The sequence below is a fragment of the Zalophus californianus genome, chromosome 10 (genome assembly GCF_009762305.2).
Source record: "Zalophus californianus isolate mZalCal1 chromosome 10, mZalCal1.pri.v2, whole genome shotgun sequence".
Taxonomy (NCBI): domain Eukaryota; kingdom Metazoa; phylum Chordata; class Mammalia; order Carnivora; family Otariidae; genus Zalophus; species Zalophus californianus.
The window spans coordinates 73,093,076-73,105,387 of NC_045604.1; the positions used below are offsets into that span (position 1 = coordinate 73,093,076).

The 12,312-nt window shown below is 46.5% G+C and overlaps 1 protein-coding gene across 1 annotated transcript in view; it reads left to right on the plus strand.

The window, feature by feature from the left end:
• The window catches only part of C10H16orf96 (chromosome 10 C16orf96 homolog), a 36,945-nt gene that overhangs the window by 2,845 nt on the left and 21,788 nt on the right, over window positions 1-12,312 (plus strand). The window contains exons 2-5 of the mRNA XM_027611879.2: window positions 8,302-8,406; window positions 9,927-10,007; window positions 10,171-10,257; window positions 10,365-11,706. Coding sequence (XP_027467680.2) covers window positions 8,302-8,406; window positions 9,927-10,007; window positions 10,171-10,257; window positions 10,365-11,706 — 1,615 coding nt within the window. The remainder of the gene's footprint in view (window positions 1-8,301; window positions 8,407-9,926; window positions 10,008-10,170; window positions 10,258-10,364; window positions 11,707-12,312) is intronic.

The following is a 12,312-nucleotide window of genomic DNA, read 5'->3' on the forward strand; positions in this document are numbered from 1 at the left end:
CGCAGTATGTACTTGTCCCCGAAGACCCCTTGGGAGGCTCCGACCCAGGGCTTTCCGAGCCTGCTGAAGCACCAGCCCCACCTGCGGAGCTCTCCCAGAATTGCAGGCTCGCAGGCCTTGCCCAGAACCAGTTTGATTGATTGATTGATTTTATTTATTTGAGAGAGAGCGAGTGAAAGAGCATAAGCAGGGGAAGTGGCAGAGGGAGAGGGAGAAGTAGGCTCCCCGCTGAGCAGGGAGACCAAGGAGGGGCTCAATCCCAGGACTCTGAGATCATGAACTGGGCCCAAGGCAGACACTTAACCAACTGAGCCACCCAGTGCCCCCACTCCTGACAAAATTAACAACTCCCAAATAGCCATCCAATAATTTTGTGTTGAACTTCCCCCAATTTTATCTAAAATAAGGATGCTATTTTTTTACAGCTTTGTTGAAATATATTCATACATATATTTCTGTGTATACCAGAATATTCATCCATTTAAAGGGTATGGTTCAGGGACGCCTGGCTGACTCAGTCTGTAGAGCGGGCGACTCTTGATCTCAGGGTCATGAGTTCAAGCCCCACGTTGGGCATGGAGCCTATTTAAAAAAAATTTAAAAAGTATACAGTTCAGGGATTTTAGTATATTCACAGAGTTCTGCAACTATTAAAATCAATTTTAGGACATTTTCAACAGCCTCCCAAAAAACCCTTAACCATTAGCTATCATTCTTTTTCCTGCTCCTCCTTGAGCCCCACTTTTGCACTTACCATGATGTCTTCAAGGTTTATCCATGCTGTCCCATGTATCAGTACTTGACTCTTATCATTGCCAAATGCTATTCCACGGAATGGATAGACTACTTTTGTTTATCAGTTGGTGAACATTTGGCTGTTTCCGCCTGTATGCTGTTAGGAGTCTTGGCCCCTATGAACAGTGGGGCACACATTTTCCTCTGGACGTGTGTTTTCATTTCTCTTGGGCATATACCTCATGGTGGAATTGCTGGATCACACGATCACTCTGTGTTTCAGGTTTGAGGACCTGCCAGGCTGTTTCCCAAAGTAGCTGCACCATTTTGCGTTCCCACCAGCGGTGGGTGAGGGGTCCAATTTCTCTACCTCCTCACCCGTGCTTCTTAGTTTCTACCTCTTTGATTCTAGCCACCCTCGTGGGTATGAAGTGTACCTTATTGTGGTTTTGATTTGCATTTCCCTGGTGATTAATTGTGGTGAGCATCTTTTCGTGTGCCTACCAGCCATTTGTGTCTTTTCTTTGGAGAAATATCTGTTCAGATTATTTTCCTAGTTGTAATTGGGTTGTCATTCTATTGTTGAGTTGTAAGAGTTCTTTATATATGGGCAGCTGGGTGGCTTAGTCGGTTGAATGGCTGGCTCTTGGTTTTGGCTCAGGTCATGATCTCAGGGTCCTGGGATTGAGTCCCGAGTGGGGCTCCATGCTCAGTGGGGAGTCTGCTCGAGGATTCTCTCTCTCCCTCTGCCCTCCCCCTGCTCAAACACGCACGTGCGCACACTTTATCTCTCTCTAAAATAAATAAATCTTAAAAAAAGTTATTTATATATTCTGGATATATGATGCCATGTGTGTGATTTGTAAATTTTTTTAAGATTTTATTTCATTTTATTTTATTTTTAAGATTTTATTTATTTGTGAGAGAGAGAATGAGAGACAGAGAGCATGAGAGGGAGGAGGGTCAGAGGGAGAAGCAGACTCCCCGCCGAGCAGGGAGCCCGATGTGGGACTCGATCCCGGGGCCTCCAGGATCATGACCTGAGCTGAAGGCAGTCGCCCAACCAACTGAGCCACCCAGGCGCCCCTTTAAGTTTTATTTATTTGTCAGAGAGGGAGAGAGAGAAAGAGAGAGCACAGCAGTAAGAGTGGCAGGCAGAGGGAGAAGCAGGCTCCTGTTGAGCAAGGAGCCCCATACGGGACTCAATTCCAGGACTCGGAGATCATGAACTGAGCTGAAGGCAGATGCTTAACTGACTGAGCCACCCAGTCGTCCCTTGTAAATGTTTTCTATCATTCTGAATTGTCTTTTCACTTTATTGACGGTGCCCTTTGATATGCAAAGTTTTAAATTTTGCTGAAGTACAGCGTATGCCTCTCTTTATTTTGTTACCTTTTTTGGTGTGGTGTTGCTTATGCTTTTGGTGGCATATCTAAGAAACCACTGCCTGACCAAGGTCACGACGATTTACTCCTACGTTTTCTTCTACAACACAGGAGTAAATGGTTTATGGTTTATCTCTTACATCTAGGTCTAGGAGCCATTGTCACTTAGCTTTTGTATATGGTATGAGGTAGGAGTCCAGCTTCATTCATGTGGATTTCCAGCTGTTCAGTACCATTTGTTGAAGACAACTCTTTCCCTATTGATTTGTTTTGGCCCTCTTACTGAAAACCAACTGACTAGACATGAGTGTTTCTTTCTTTTTTTTTTTTTTTAAGATTTTATTTATTTATTTGACAGAGAGAGAGACAGTGAGAGAGGGAAAACACAAGCAGGGGAAGCGGGAGAGGGAGAAGCAGGCTTCCTGTGGAGCAGGGAGCCCAGTGCAGGGCTCGATCCCAGGACCCTGGGATCATGACCTGAGCCAAAGGCAGACACTTAACGACTGAGCTACCTAGGCACCCCAACGTGAGTGTTTCTTTCTGGACTCCCAATTCCCTTCCATTGATCTATGTATCTTTCCTTATGGCAGTACCACACTGTCTCAATTACCCTAGCTTTGCAGAAAGTTTTGAAATCAGGAAGTGTGAGTCTTCCAGCTTTGTTCTTCTTTTTCGAGTTTGTTTGGCTATTCTGAGTCCCTTGCATTAACCTATGGATTTTAGGATCAAGCTGTCAATTTCTATGAAAAAGAGCACACTGGCATCTTCATAGGGATTAAGCTTAATCTGTAGATCAGTTTGGGAAATTAGTCTTCCAACCCAAGAAATACATAGCACAGGGTGCTATTGCTTGATTGGTTGATTTAACAATCAGCTTTATTGGGATATAGTTCACATACCATACAATTCACCCATTGAAGGAGTGGACACCTCAGTGTTTCTAATCTATTCACAGAATTGTACAACCATCACCACAGTCAATTTTAGAATATTTTCACCACCCCCAAAAGGAACCCCATATGCTTTATCACCACTCTATTTCCTCAGTCCCCGCTCCAACTCACCCCCAGCCCTAAGCAACTACTAACCCGCTTTCTGTCTCTATGGATTTGTTTATTCTAGATGCTTCATATAAATGGAGTCCTGCCATATGCTGTCTTTTGTGTTTGGATTAATTTTTTTGAGAGAGCTCGCTCGAGCATGAGCAGGATGGGGGAGGGCAGAGGGAGAAGGAGAGGGAGAAGCAGACTCCCAGCTGAGCAGGGAGGCCGACGCTGGGCTCCATCCTAGGACCCCAGGATCATGACCTGAGCCGAAGGCAGACGCTCAACTGAGCCACCCAGGCGTCCCTGTTTGGATTATTTTACTTAGCATCATATTTCTGAGGTTTCATCTTTCTGGAATCAGTACTTCATTCCTTTTTATGGCTGAATAATACTCCATATTATGAATATATCATGTTTTTCTTATCTATCCACCAGTTGATTGACATTTGGATCATTCCCACTTTTGGCTATTATGAATAATGCTGCTATAAATATTCATATACAAGTTTGTGGACCCATGTTTTCATTTCTCCTGGATATATACCTAGGAGTAGACTTGCTGGGTCATTTGGTAACTCTATGTTCAATCTTCTGAGGAACTGACACACTATTTCCTAAAATGGCCACACCATTTTGCGTACCCACCAGCGTCTGTAGAAGGCTCCAATTTCTCCACATCCTCACCAACACATTATTTTCTGGCTTTTGATTCTAACCATCCTCATATATATGAAGTGGTATCTCATTGTGGTTTTGATTTGTGTTTCCCTGATGACATAGTGTTGAGTATTTTCTTTTTTTTTATGTTATTTTTTCATGTGCTTATTGGCCATTTGAATATTATCTTTGGAGAAATGCCTATTCAGATTTTTGCCCATTTTAATTGGGTTGTCTTATTTGTTTCTGGATTCAGTTTGCTAGTATTTTGAGGATTTTTACATCTATATTCTAGTTTTCTTGTGATGTCTTTGTCTGATTTTGGTATGAGGGTAATAGTGGCCTCATAGAATAAGTTTGGAATTCTTCTATTTTTTGGAAAAGCCTGTGAAGAATTAGTATTAATTCTCCTTTAAATTTTTGATAGAAGGGGCACCTGGCTGGCTCAGTTGGTAGAACAGGTGACTCTTGATCTTGGAGTTGTAAGTTCGAGTCCCACACTGGATGTGGAGATTACTTAAAAATAAAATTTTAGGGGTACCTGGGTGGCTCAGTTGTTAAGCATCTGCCTTCAGCTCAGGTCATGGTCCCAGGGTCCTGGGATTGAGCCCCACATCAGGCTCGCTGCTCCATGGGAAGCCTGCTTCTCCCTCTCCTACTCCCCCTGCTTGTGTTCCCTCTCTCACTGTCTCTCTCTGTCAAATAAATAAATAAAATCTTAAAAAAATAAATAAAATTTTAGGGATGCCTGGGTGGCTTAGTCGGCTAAGTGTCTGCCTTCGGCTCAGGTCATGATCCCAGAGTACTGGGATCGAGTCCTGCTGCATCAGACTCCTTGCTCAGCAGGGAGCCTGCTTCTCCCTCTGCTTATTCTCTCTCTCTCTCTTTCATGTGCTCTCTCTCTCTCTGGCAAATAAAATCTTTCTAAAAATAAAATTAAAATAAATGAATGTCTGATAGAAGTCATTGGTGAAGCCATCTGTGCCTGGGCCTCTCTTTGTGGTATTTATTATTATTATTATTATTACTATTTCAATGTCTTCACTTGTCTTAGGTCTATTCAGATTTTCTATTTCTTCTTGAATCAGTTTTGGTAGTTTATGTCTTTCTAGGAATTTGTCCATTTCATCCAGCTTAACTAATTTGTTGGCTTACAGTTGTTCATAGCATTCCTTCATAAGTCCTTTTATTTCTGTAGGGTGAATAGTAATGTTCCCTCCTGTATTTCTGATTCTTCTCTTTATTTCTTGGTCAGTCTCACTAAAGATCTGCTAACTTGGTTGATGTTTTCAAAGAACCAACTTGTAGCTTCATTGATTTCCTCTCTTATTTTTCTGTTCTCTATTTCATTAGTTTCCATTTTACTCTTTATTGCTTTAGTTTTCCTGCTTGCTTCAGGTTTAGTTTGCTCTGCTTTTTCCCAGTATCTTAAGGTTAGCTTTAGCTGCATCCTATAAGTTCTGGTATGTTATGTTTTCATTTTAATTCATCTCAAAGTGGTTGTTTTTTTTTTTAATTTCCTTGGTGATCTCTTCTTTGACCCATTGGTTATTCAGGAGAGTGTTGTTTTTTAATTTCTTTGTGAGTTTCCAATAGTTTCCTCTGTTACTGATTTTTTCTTTATTTTTTTAAGATTTTATTTATTTATTTGACAGAGAGAGAGATAGCAAGAGCAGGAACACAAGCAGGGGTAGTGGGAGAGGGTGAAGCAGGCTTCCCGCCGAGCAGGGAGCCTGATGTGGGACTTGATCTCAGGACCCTGGGACCATGACCTGAGCAGAAGGCAGACACCTAATGACTGAGCCACCCAGGTGCCCTGATTTTTTCTTTAAATCCGTTGTGGTCAGAGTACACATTTTGCATGATTTCAGTCCTTTTCAAATGTATTGGGACTTGTTTTAATGACTAGCATACCGTCTGTCCTATAGAATGTTCTGGGTGTGCTTGATAAGAATGTGTATTCTGCCATTGTTCAATGGAGTGTTCTGTAGGTATCTGTTATGTCTAGTTGGTTTATAATGTTGTGCAAATCTAGGGGCGCCTGGGTGGCTCAGCTGGTTAAGTATCTGACTTTGGCTCTGGTCATGATCTTGGGGTTCTGGGATTGGGCCCTAGATTGGGCTCCTGATCAGCAGGGAGTCTGCTTCTGCTTCTCCTTCTGCCCCTCCCCCTGCTCGTGCTCTCTCTTTCTCGCTTTCTCTTTCTCTCAAATAAATAAATAAAATCTTAAAAAAAAAACAATGTTGTGCAAATCGATTTCCTTGCTGATATTCTATCTAGTTGTCTTATTCATTATGGAAAATGGGGTATTGAAGTCTCCAACTATTCTTTTGAATTGCCTATTTCTTCTTTCAGTTATGTCCATTTTTGCTTCATATATTTTGGGGCTACGTTGTTAGGTGCATATATGTTTATAATTATTATATCTTCCATCGCTTCTTGGCCTTTTGGCTAAGATCAAGTATAATTATTATATCTTCCTGAGGGATTGACCATCTTATCATTATAAATGTTCCCCTGTGTCTCTAGCAACAATTTTTGTCTTAGAGTCTATTTTATCCAATATTAGTAGAATAGCCATTCCAGTTCACTTATTTTTTTTAAGATTTTATTTATTTGAGAGAGAGTGTGTGACTGAGAGAGAGAGCATAAGCAGGGGCAGTGGGAGAGAGAGAAGCAGACTCCTCACTGAGCAGGGAGCCCCACATTGGGCCCATCCCAGGACCCCAAGATCATGACCTAAGCCAGAGGCAGACGCTTAACCCACTGAGCCACCCAGGCACCCCTCAAATTCCCTTTTGATTACTGCTTGCATGTAATGCAAGCAAAAACTATCTTTTTGTTTTTCACCTGTTTTTCACCTATCTTTGACTATACATTGTTTCTCTTGTAGACAGCATGAGGTTGGATCATGTTTTCTTATCCATTTTGCCAATGTTTGCATTTTAACTGAAAGTTTAATCCATTTACATGTAATATAATTACTGATAAGAAGGACTTTTGCCATTTTGCTGTTAGTTGTTTTTGTTAGTTGAATGCCTAACTATGCACTGGACCCTTCATATACATCATCACATTTTTTTTCATCATCACATTTTTTAAAGATTTTATTTATTTACTTGAGAGAGACAGCACAAGCAGGGGGGAGCAGCAGGCAGAGGGAGAAGCAGGCTTCCTGCTGAGCAAGGATCCCAGCGTGGGATTCGATCCCAACACTCTGGGATCATGACCCAAGCTGAAAGCAGGTGCTTAACTGACTGAGCCACCCAGGCGTCCCTCATCATTACGTTTTTTTTTTAAAGATTTTATTTATTTATTTGAGAGACAGAGAGAATGAGAGAGAAAGCACATGAGATGGGGGGAGGGTCAGAGGGAGAAGCAGACTCCCTGCTGAGCAGGGAGCCCGATGCGGGACTCGATCCAGGGACTCCAGGATCATGACCTGAGCCGAAGGCAGTCGCTTAACCAACTGAGCCACCCAGGCGCCCTCATCATTACATTTTTTATACTCATTTTATGATTACAGAATCTAAAACCTATGAAGATGCAATTATGATCCCAGTCAGTGGTGGAGCTGAGCTATGAGCCATCAGCTCATTAGCTCTTGTCTGGAGGTTTCCTCACTGGTCCTCTGGCCTCCACCCTTCCCCTCCCAGGGCCAGTCTACACATGCAGGCAGAGGGACCCTTTAAAAATGTAACTCTGGGGGTGCCTGGGTGGCTCAGTCAGTTATACATCTGCCTTTGGCTCAGGTCACGATCCCAGAGTCCCAGGATCAAGCCCCATGTCAGGCTCTCTGCTTGGCAGGGAGTCTGCTTCTCCCTCTCCCTCTGATCCTTGCTCCTCTCGTGCTCTCTCTCTCTAATAAATAAATAAAATCTTGAGGCGCCTGGGTGGCTCAGTTGGTTAAGCGACTGCCTTCAGCTCAGGTCATGGTCCTGGAGTCCTGGGATCGAGTCCTGCATCGGGCTCCCTGCTCGGCGGGGAGTCTGCTTCTCCCTCTGACCCACCCCCCTCTCATGTGCTCTCTCTCCATCTCTCATTCTCGCTCTCTCAAATAAATAAATAAATAAATAAAATCTTTTTAATAAATAAATAAATAAATAAATAAAATCTTTACGAAATATAAAAGTAAATAAATAAAAATGTAACTCTGATCATAAGTCCTTTGCTGATGTTCCAGTGACTCCCACTGAAAGTCCTGACGTGTTTCATAATGAGACTCTTTTGATGTCTCATGCATTGATGCATTGATGAGACGATGTAGAGTTGTCTCCTTCCCACCCAGGCCACCCTGAGATCTCAGCATTGTTGACTTTGGTGTCGTTTGCTGGCCTCTGAGCATGTTCCAGCCCAGGCCTTGATAGAGCCAAGAGGACTTCTTGGATCATGGCCAACAACAGAGAGCTTCTGGATTTTATATACCTTTTCCCCCAGCCACACCAAACTTTACATTTTCTCCTCTTCTTCCCCTTTAGTCCATGAAGACTCTGCAAGATTTGCTTACTGATATTTATGCACTCAGGAACACCACTGAAACTCTCAGAAAGGATGTGGACAGACTGAAGGACATAGTTGACAAGGTAGACCCTCTCCAGCATCCTCTATACTGGCCATGCTGCTTGGACCTCAGGTGGTTGGGGTGACAGGGCATATCTAGAGAGCCTGTTCTTAGTCAAAGAACACAGCTATGAGAGCAGGAGAAGGGCTTAGACATTGCCCAGCCACTTGGCCCAACCCACTAAACTCTCCATGGCTCCCACACTTCTGGGTTATGACATCATTTGTAGGTAACAGAAACCTACTTCATTGTGGCTTAGGCAAAGAAGAGAATTTAATGTCTCATTTACTAAAAAGCCCATAGTTGCCTTCAGGTACAACCAGATCTAGGTGCTCAACCGCATCAACATCTCTCTGTCAGTGATGTTTTTCTGTGGGTTGGCTTCATTCTTAGGCAGGTACTCCCTAAGACTCCAGGCTTGCATACCAACAACTTAGCAGAAAGAGAACAGCTTTTCCTATTCTGTAAAGCTCTGTCCACACTGAAATATGGAACAAACAGCACAGGCATACAGGCTCTCGCCCTTGAGAGTCACAAGGATATCAACCCAGGTACATACTCAATCCTTACCATGATGTGTAAGGACACAGAATCTCTGAAGCCTGAGGTCACAGCTGGTGAGTCAGAGCTGGGCTCAGAGGCCAGGCCTCCACACTGGCAGGCTGGTATTGTGCTGAGGTTTTACAACTTGCCCCCGAATAGCATGGTTTAGTGTATTATCCCCAATTCACAGGTCAGTGTACACATTTGATTGTCATGGCAACTGTGAGAACTTGGTCTGTGTAGCTCCCATCTGAGAAGAAAGGGCATCACAAAACCCTACAAAGAAAAAAAAACCCAAAACACTGAAAAGATTCCTTCAACAAATCTGTTGGAGAAAACAGTGCCTCCTCAGCCTACCTCTTGGAGATTCTTAATATACTTTTTTTTAAAAGATTTTATTTATTTATGACAGAGAGGGAACACAAGCAGGGGGAGTGGGAGAGAAGAAAGCCCAATGTGGGGCTCAATCCCAGGACCCTGGGATCATGACCTGAGCTGAAGGCAGACACTTAACAACTGAGCCACCCAGGTGCCCCCTTAATGTACTTTTTTTTGCCCACTAGAGGCTCTGAGAAGTCCTGCACTGTAGAAGCCCATTGAATACTTTTTTATTTTATTTTATTTATTTTTGAGAGAGAGAGAATGAGAGGGGTGAGGGTCAGAGGGAGAAGCAGACTCCCCGCTAAACAGGGAGCCCGATGTGGGACTCGATCCCGGGACTCCAGGACCATGACCTGAGCCGAAGGCAGTCGCTTAACCAACTGAGCCACCCAGGCGCCCCCATTGAATACTTTTTAAGCCCAGCATTTTCCAAACTTATTTTCCCAGGAGACCCTCTTCCACCCCTTTCCCACTCACTGGGAGACATTTGCTTTGGAATCTGTTCTTCCTTCTCCAACTCAGTCACCTAGAGCTGAGTCCTTGTCTTTGAGCTGTGGGGCAAGCAGGGCCAGGACCAGAACCTGCACCCCTGGCCCATGGACTCGGCTTATTTGACAGATACAGCCGGAAAGAATGGATACTTTGTTCGAAGATCTGAAAGGACAGAGCAGGAGGATGAATGCACTGCAGCGGGAAGTGGTAAGAGCCTCCGCTTCCCTTCCCAGTCCCGTGACCTCCAGGCCTGGGGTGCTGTGGGCAGGAAAGAGTAAGGAAGAGAACACAATCTAGAAAGGCAAGTGTGGACAAAGGAGCCACCCGAGGGCATCACCCCTCATTCTCAACCTCCTCTCCTGCCCCCCAGGTTACTCTCCAGAGCAAAATCCTCACCATCCCCAAAGCTGAGGACGTGGTGCTCTGGAGCAGCCTCCACGAGGCCATGTTCAACCCTGTGAGTGAAGGAGGAAAAGGAGGGGCAGCAGCGGAGGGTCGGGGAAGGCAGGGTGACTGCTGAGCTGGCCTGGAGCAGCCCTGGGCAGCCTTGCCCCTTTTCTGCAGGGAACTTCTGCAAGAGGATCTGGTCCAACACAGATTGAGGATTCAGACCTGTGGCAGTTGGTGGAGCAGCTCCAAGATACTGGTCCTCCTCAGACCACCGAGTACCATGAAGCTGTTGGGCATGTCCAGGTCTCAGAGGCCATCCAGAGCCCCAGGTTACTGGAGACTATCTGGCATAACAAGACCCCCAGGCAGCTACAGGAGGAGGAATATAACCAAGCTGTTCTACTCACTGGGGCCCAGGGCCCAGGGCAGCCTCCGGGACGTGAGCCCGGGTCTGTGCCCACGCCAGGGCCACAGCCCAAGGCCATGCCTGCTCCGGGGCCTGTGCTGGGACCCGGTCTGACACCAGGGTTCACACTACCACCTTGGCCTCCATTCATACCTGGGCCTGGCCCTGGCCCTTGGCCTGCCCTCGGACCTGGGCCTGGCCCTGGCCCTTCACCTGCCCTTGGACCTGGGGCTGGCCCTGGACTTTGGCCTGCTCTCGGACCTGGGACTGCCCCCGGGCATGCACCTGCCCCAGGGCTTCAGCCTTCGCCGCGAGAACGCTGGCCTTCCCCCAGAGGCTTGTCCAGGGCTAGCACGTGGCCCTTCTGGGGCTCAGGCTTCTTGGAGCCTGCACAGTCCCAGGACTTCAGGGCCCCACCGCCAGCCAGGGAGTTTGGCTCAGCGTGGCCCCGTCCGCTGCAGTCACAGTCTGGCCAGGCAGAGGTGCACCTGCTCCCAACTGTCTCAGAAATTGAGGAAGACTATGTATCCCAGGACGTGCCAGCCCCTCAGGACAGGGCACCCGGGGCTGGGGCCCCCAGGGCTGGGGTCCCCAAAGAGGCACCTGCTAAGACTCCCCAGTCTGCCCTTCAGCGCCCGAAGACCACTGCGGCCATCGTGGCCGGTGCTACAGCCTCCTACGCAGCTGCTGCCACCTCAGCGGCCCGGAGAGCCGAGGTTGTCGCCAAGGCTATCAGGGATGCCCCTGCCACCAAGTTGGCCACCATAGCAACGTCTGTGGCTGCATCCGGGCCCTTAGGGGCCTTCGCAGACAGCTTGGGCGCGGGCTCTTCCCGCGGGGCCTTGGCTTTCACTGAGGACACAGAGGTGGAGGACTTGAAGGTGTTGGGTGAGGACCTCTCTCCCCTGTACCCTGCTACCAGCCTCCCTCCCGAAAGGACCCTGTCCCAGGTCATGCTGACTGCCCAAAAGGCTGTGACCCCTGAAGACAAGAAGACGGCCGTCAGGTACTCCATGGGCCGCATAGCCCAGATGCCCATTAGACACGACTCCCTGAAAGAAGAGTTTGCCCAGCTGTCATCCACCCTTCAACAGCGCTTGAATTACCTAGGTAGGCCTGGCCTGGTTCAGGCCCTCCCTCCCTGCAGCCTTCGAGAAGTCCCTCGTCTCCTTCATTGAGCTCCCCCAACAAAAGCTGTATTAACCATTAGCTGTTCATTCCTTTGGCTTCAGCATCTGCCTCTTACTAGTCTGTTCCTTCATCACGAAGGTACTGTGAGGTCTCCTCATAGGGGAGAGGGGTGGTTGGGGTCTAACGCTGGCCCTGAAGAAGGAAAATCGCATGTCACAATGACTCTGGAAAACTCCCTTTCCACAGCCCATACAACACAGCCCTACCGTACAATGTTTCGATAAGTCTGGATCCCGCCAGAATGACCCACTGAACAGACCCCGGATGACATGGTCCGTGTGGGGTTAGGAGCTACTCCCGGGCAAACATACATATCCTTAAAGACCACAGAAGCTTTCTGGGTGGCAGCCAAAACGGTAGATTTATGCTCTGATTTTATGTCTTCGACGGGCAAAATGCTCGCTGAGGGGAGTGGAGGGCAGAATAGTCTAGTTGAGTAGTTTTCAACCCTGTGACATGGGGCGAGGTCCAGTGCCAATGTGCTCTAAGTGTGAAGCGCACATCAGATATTAAAAACTTAATATG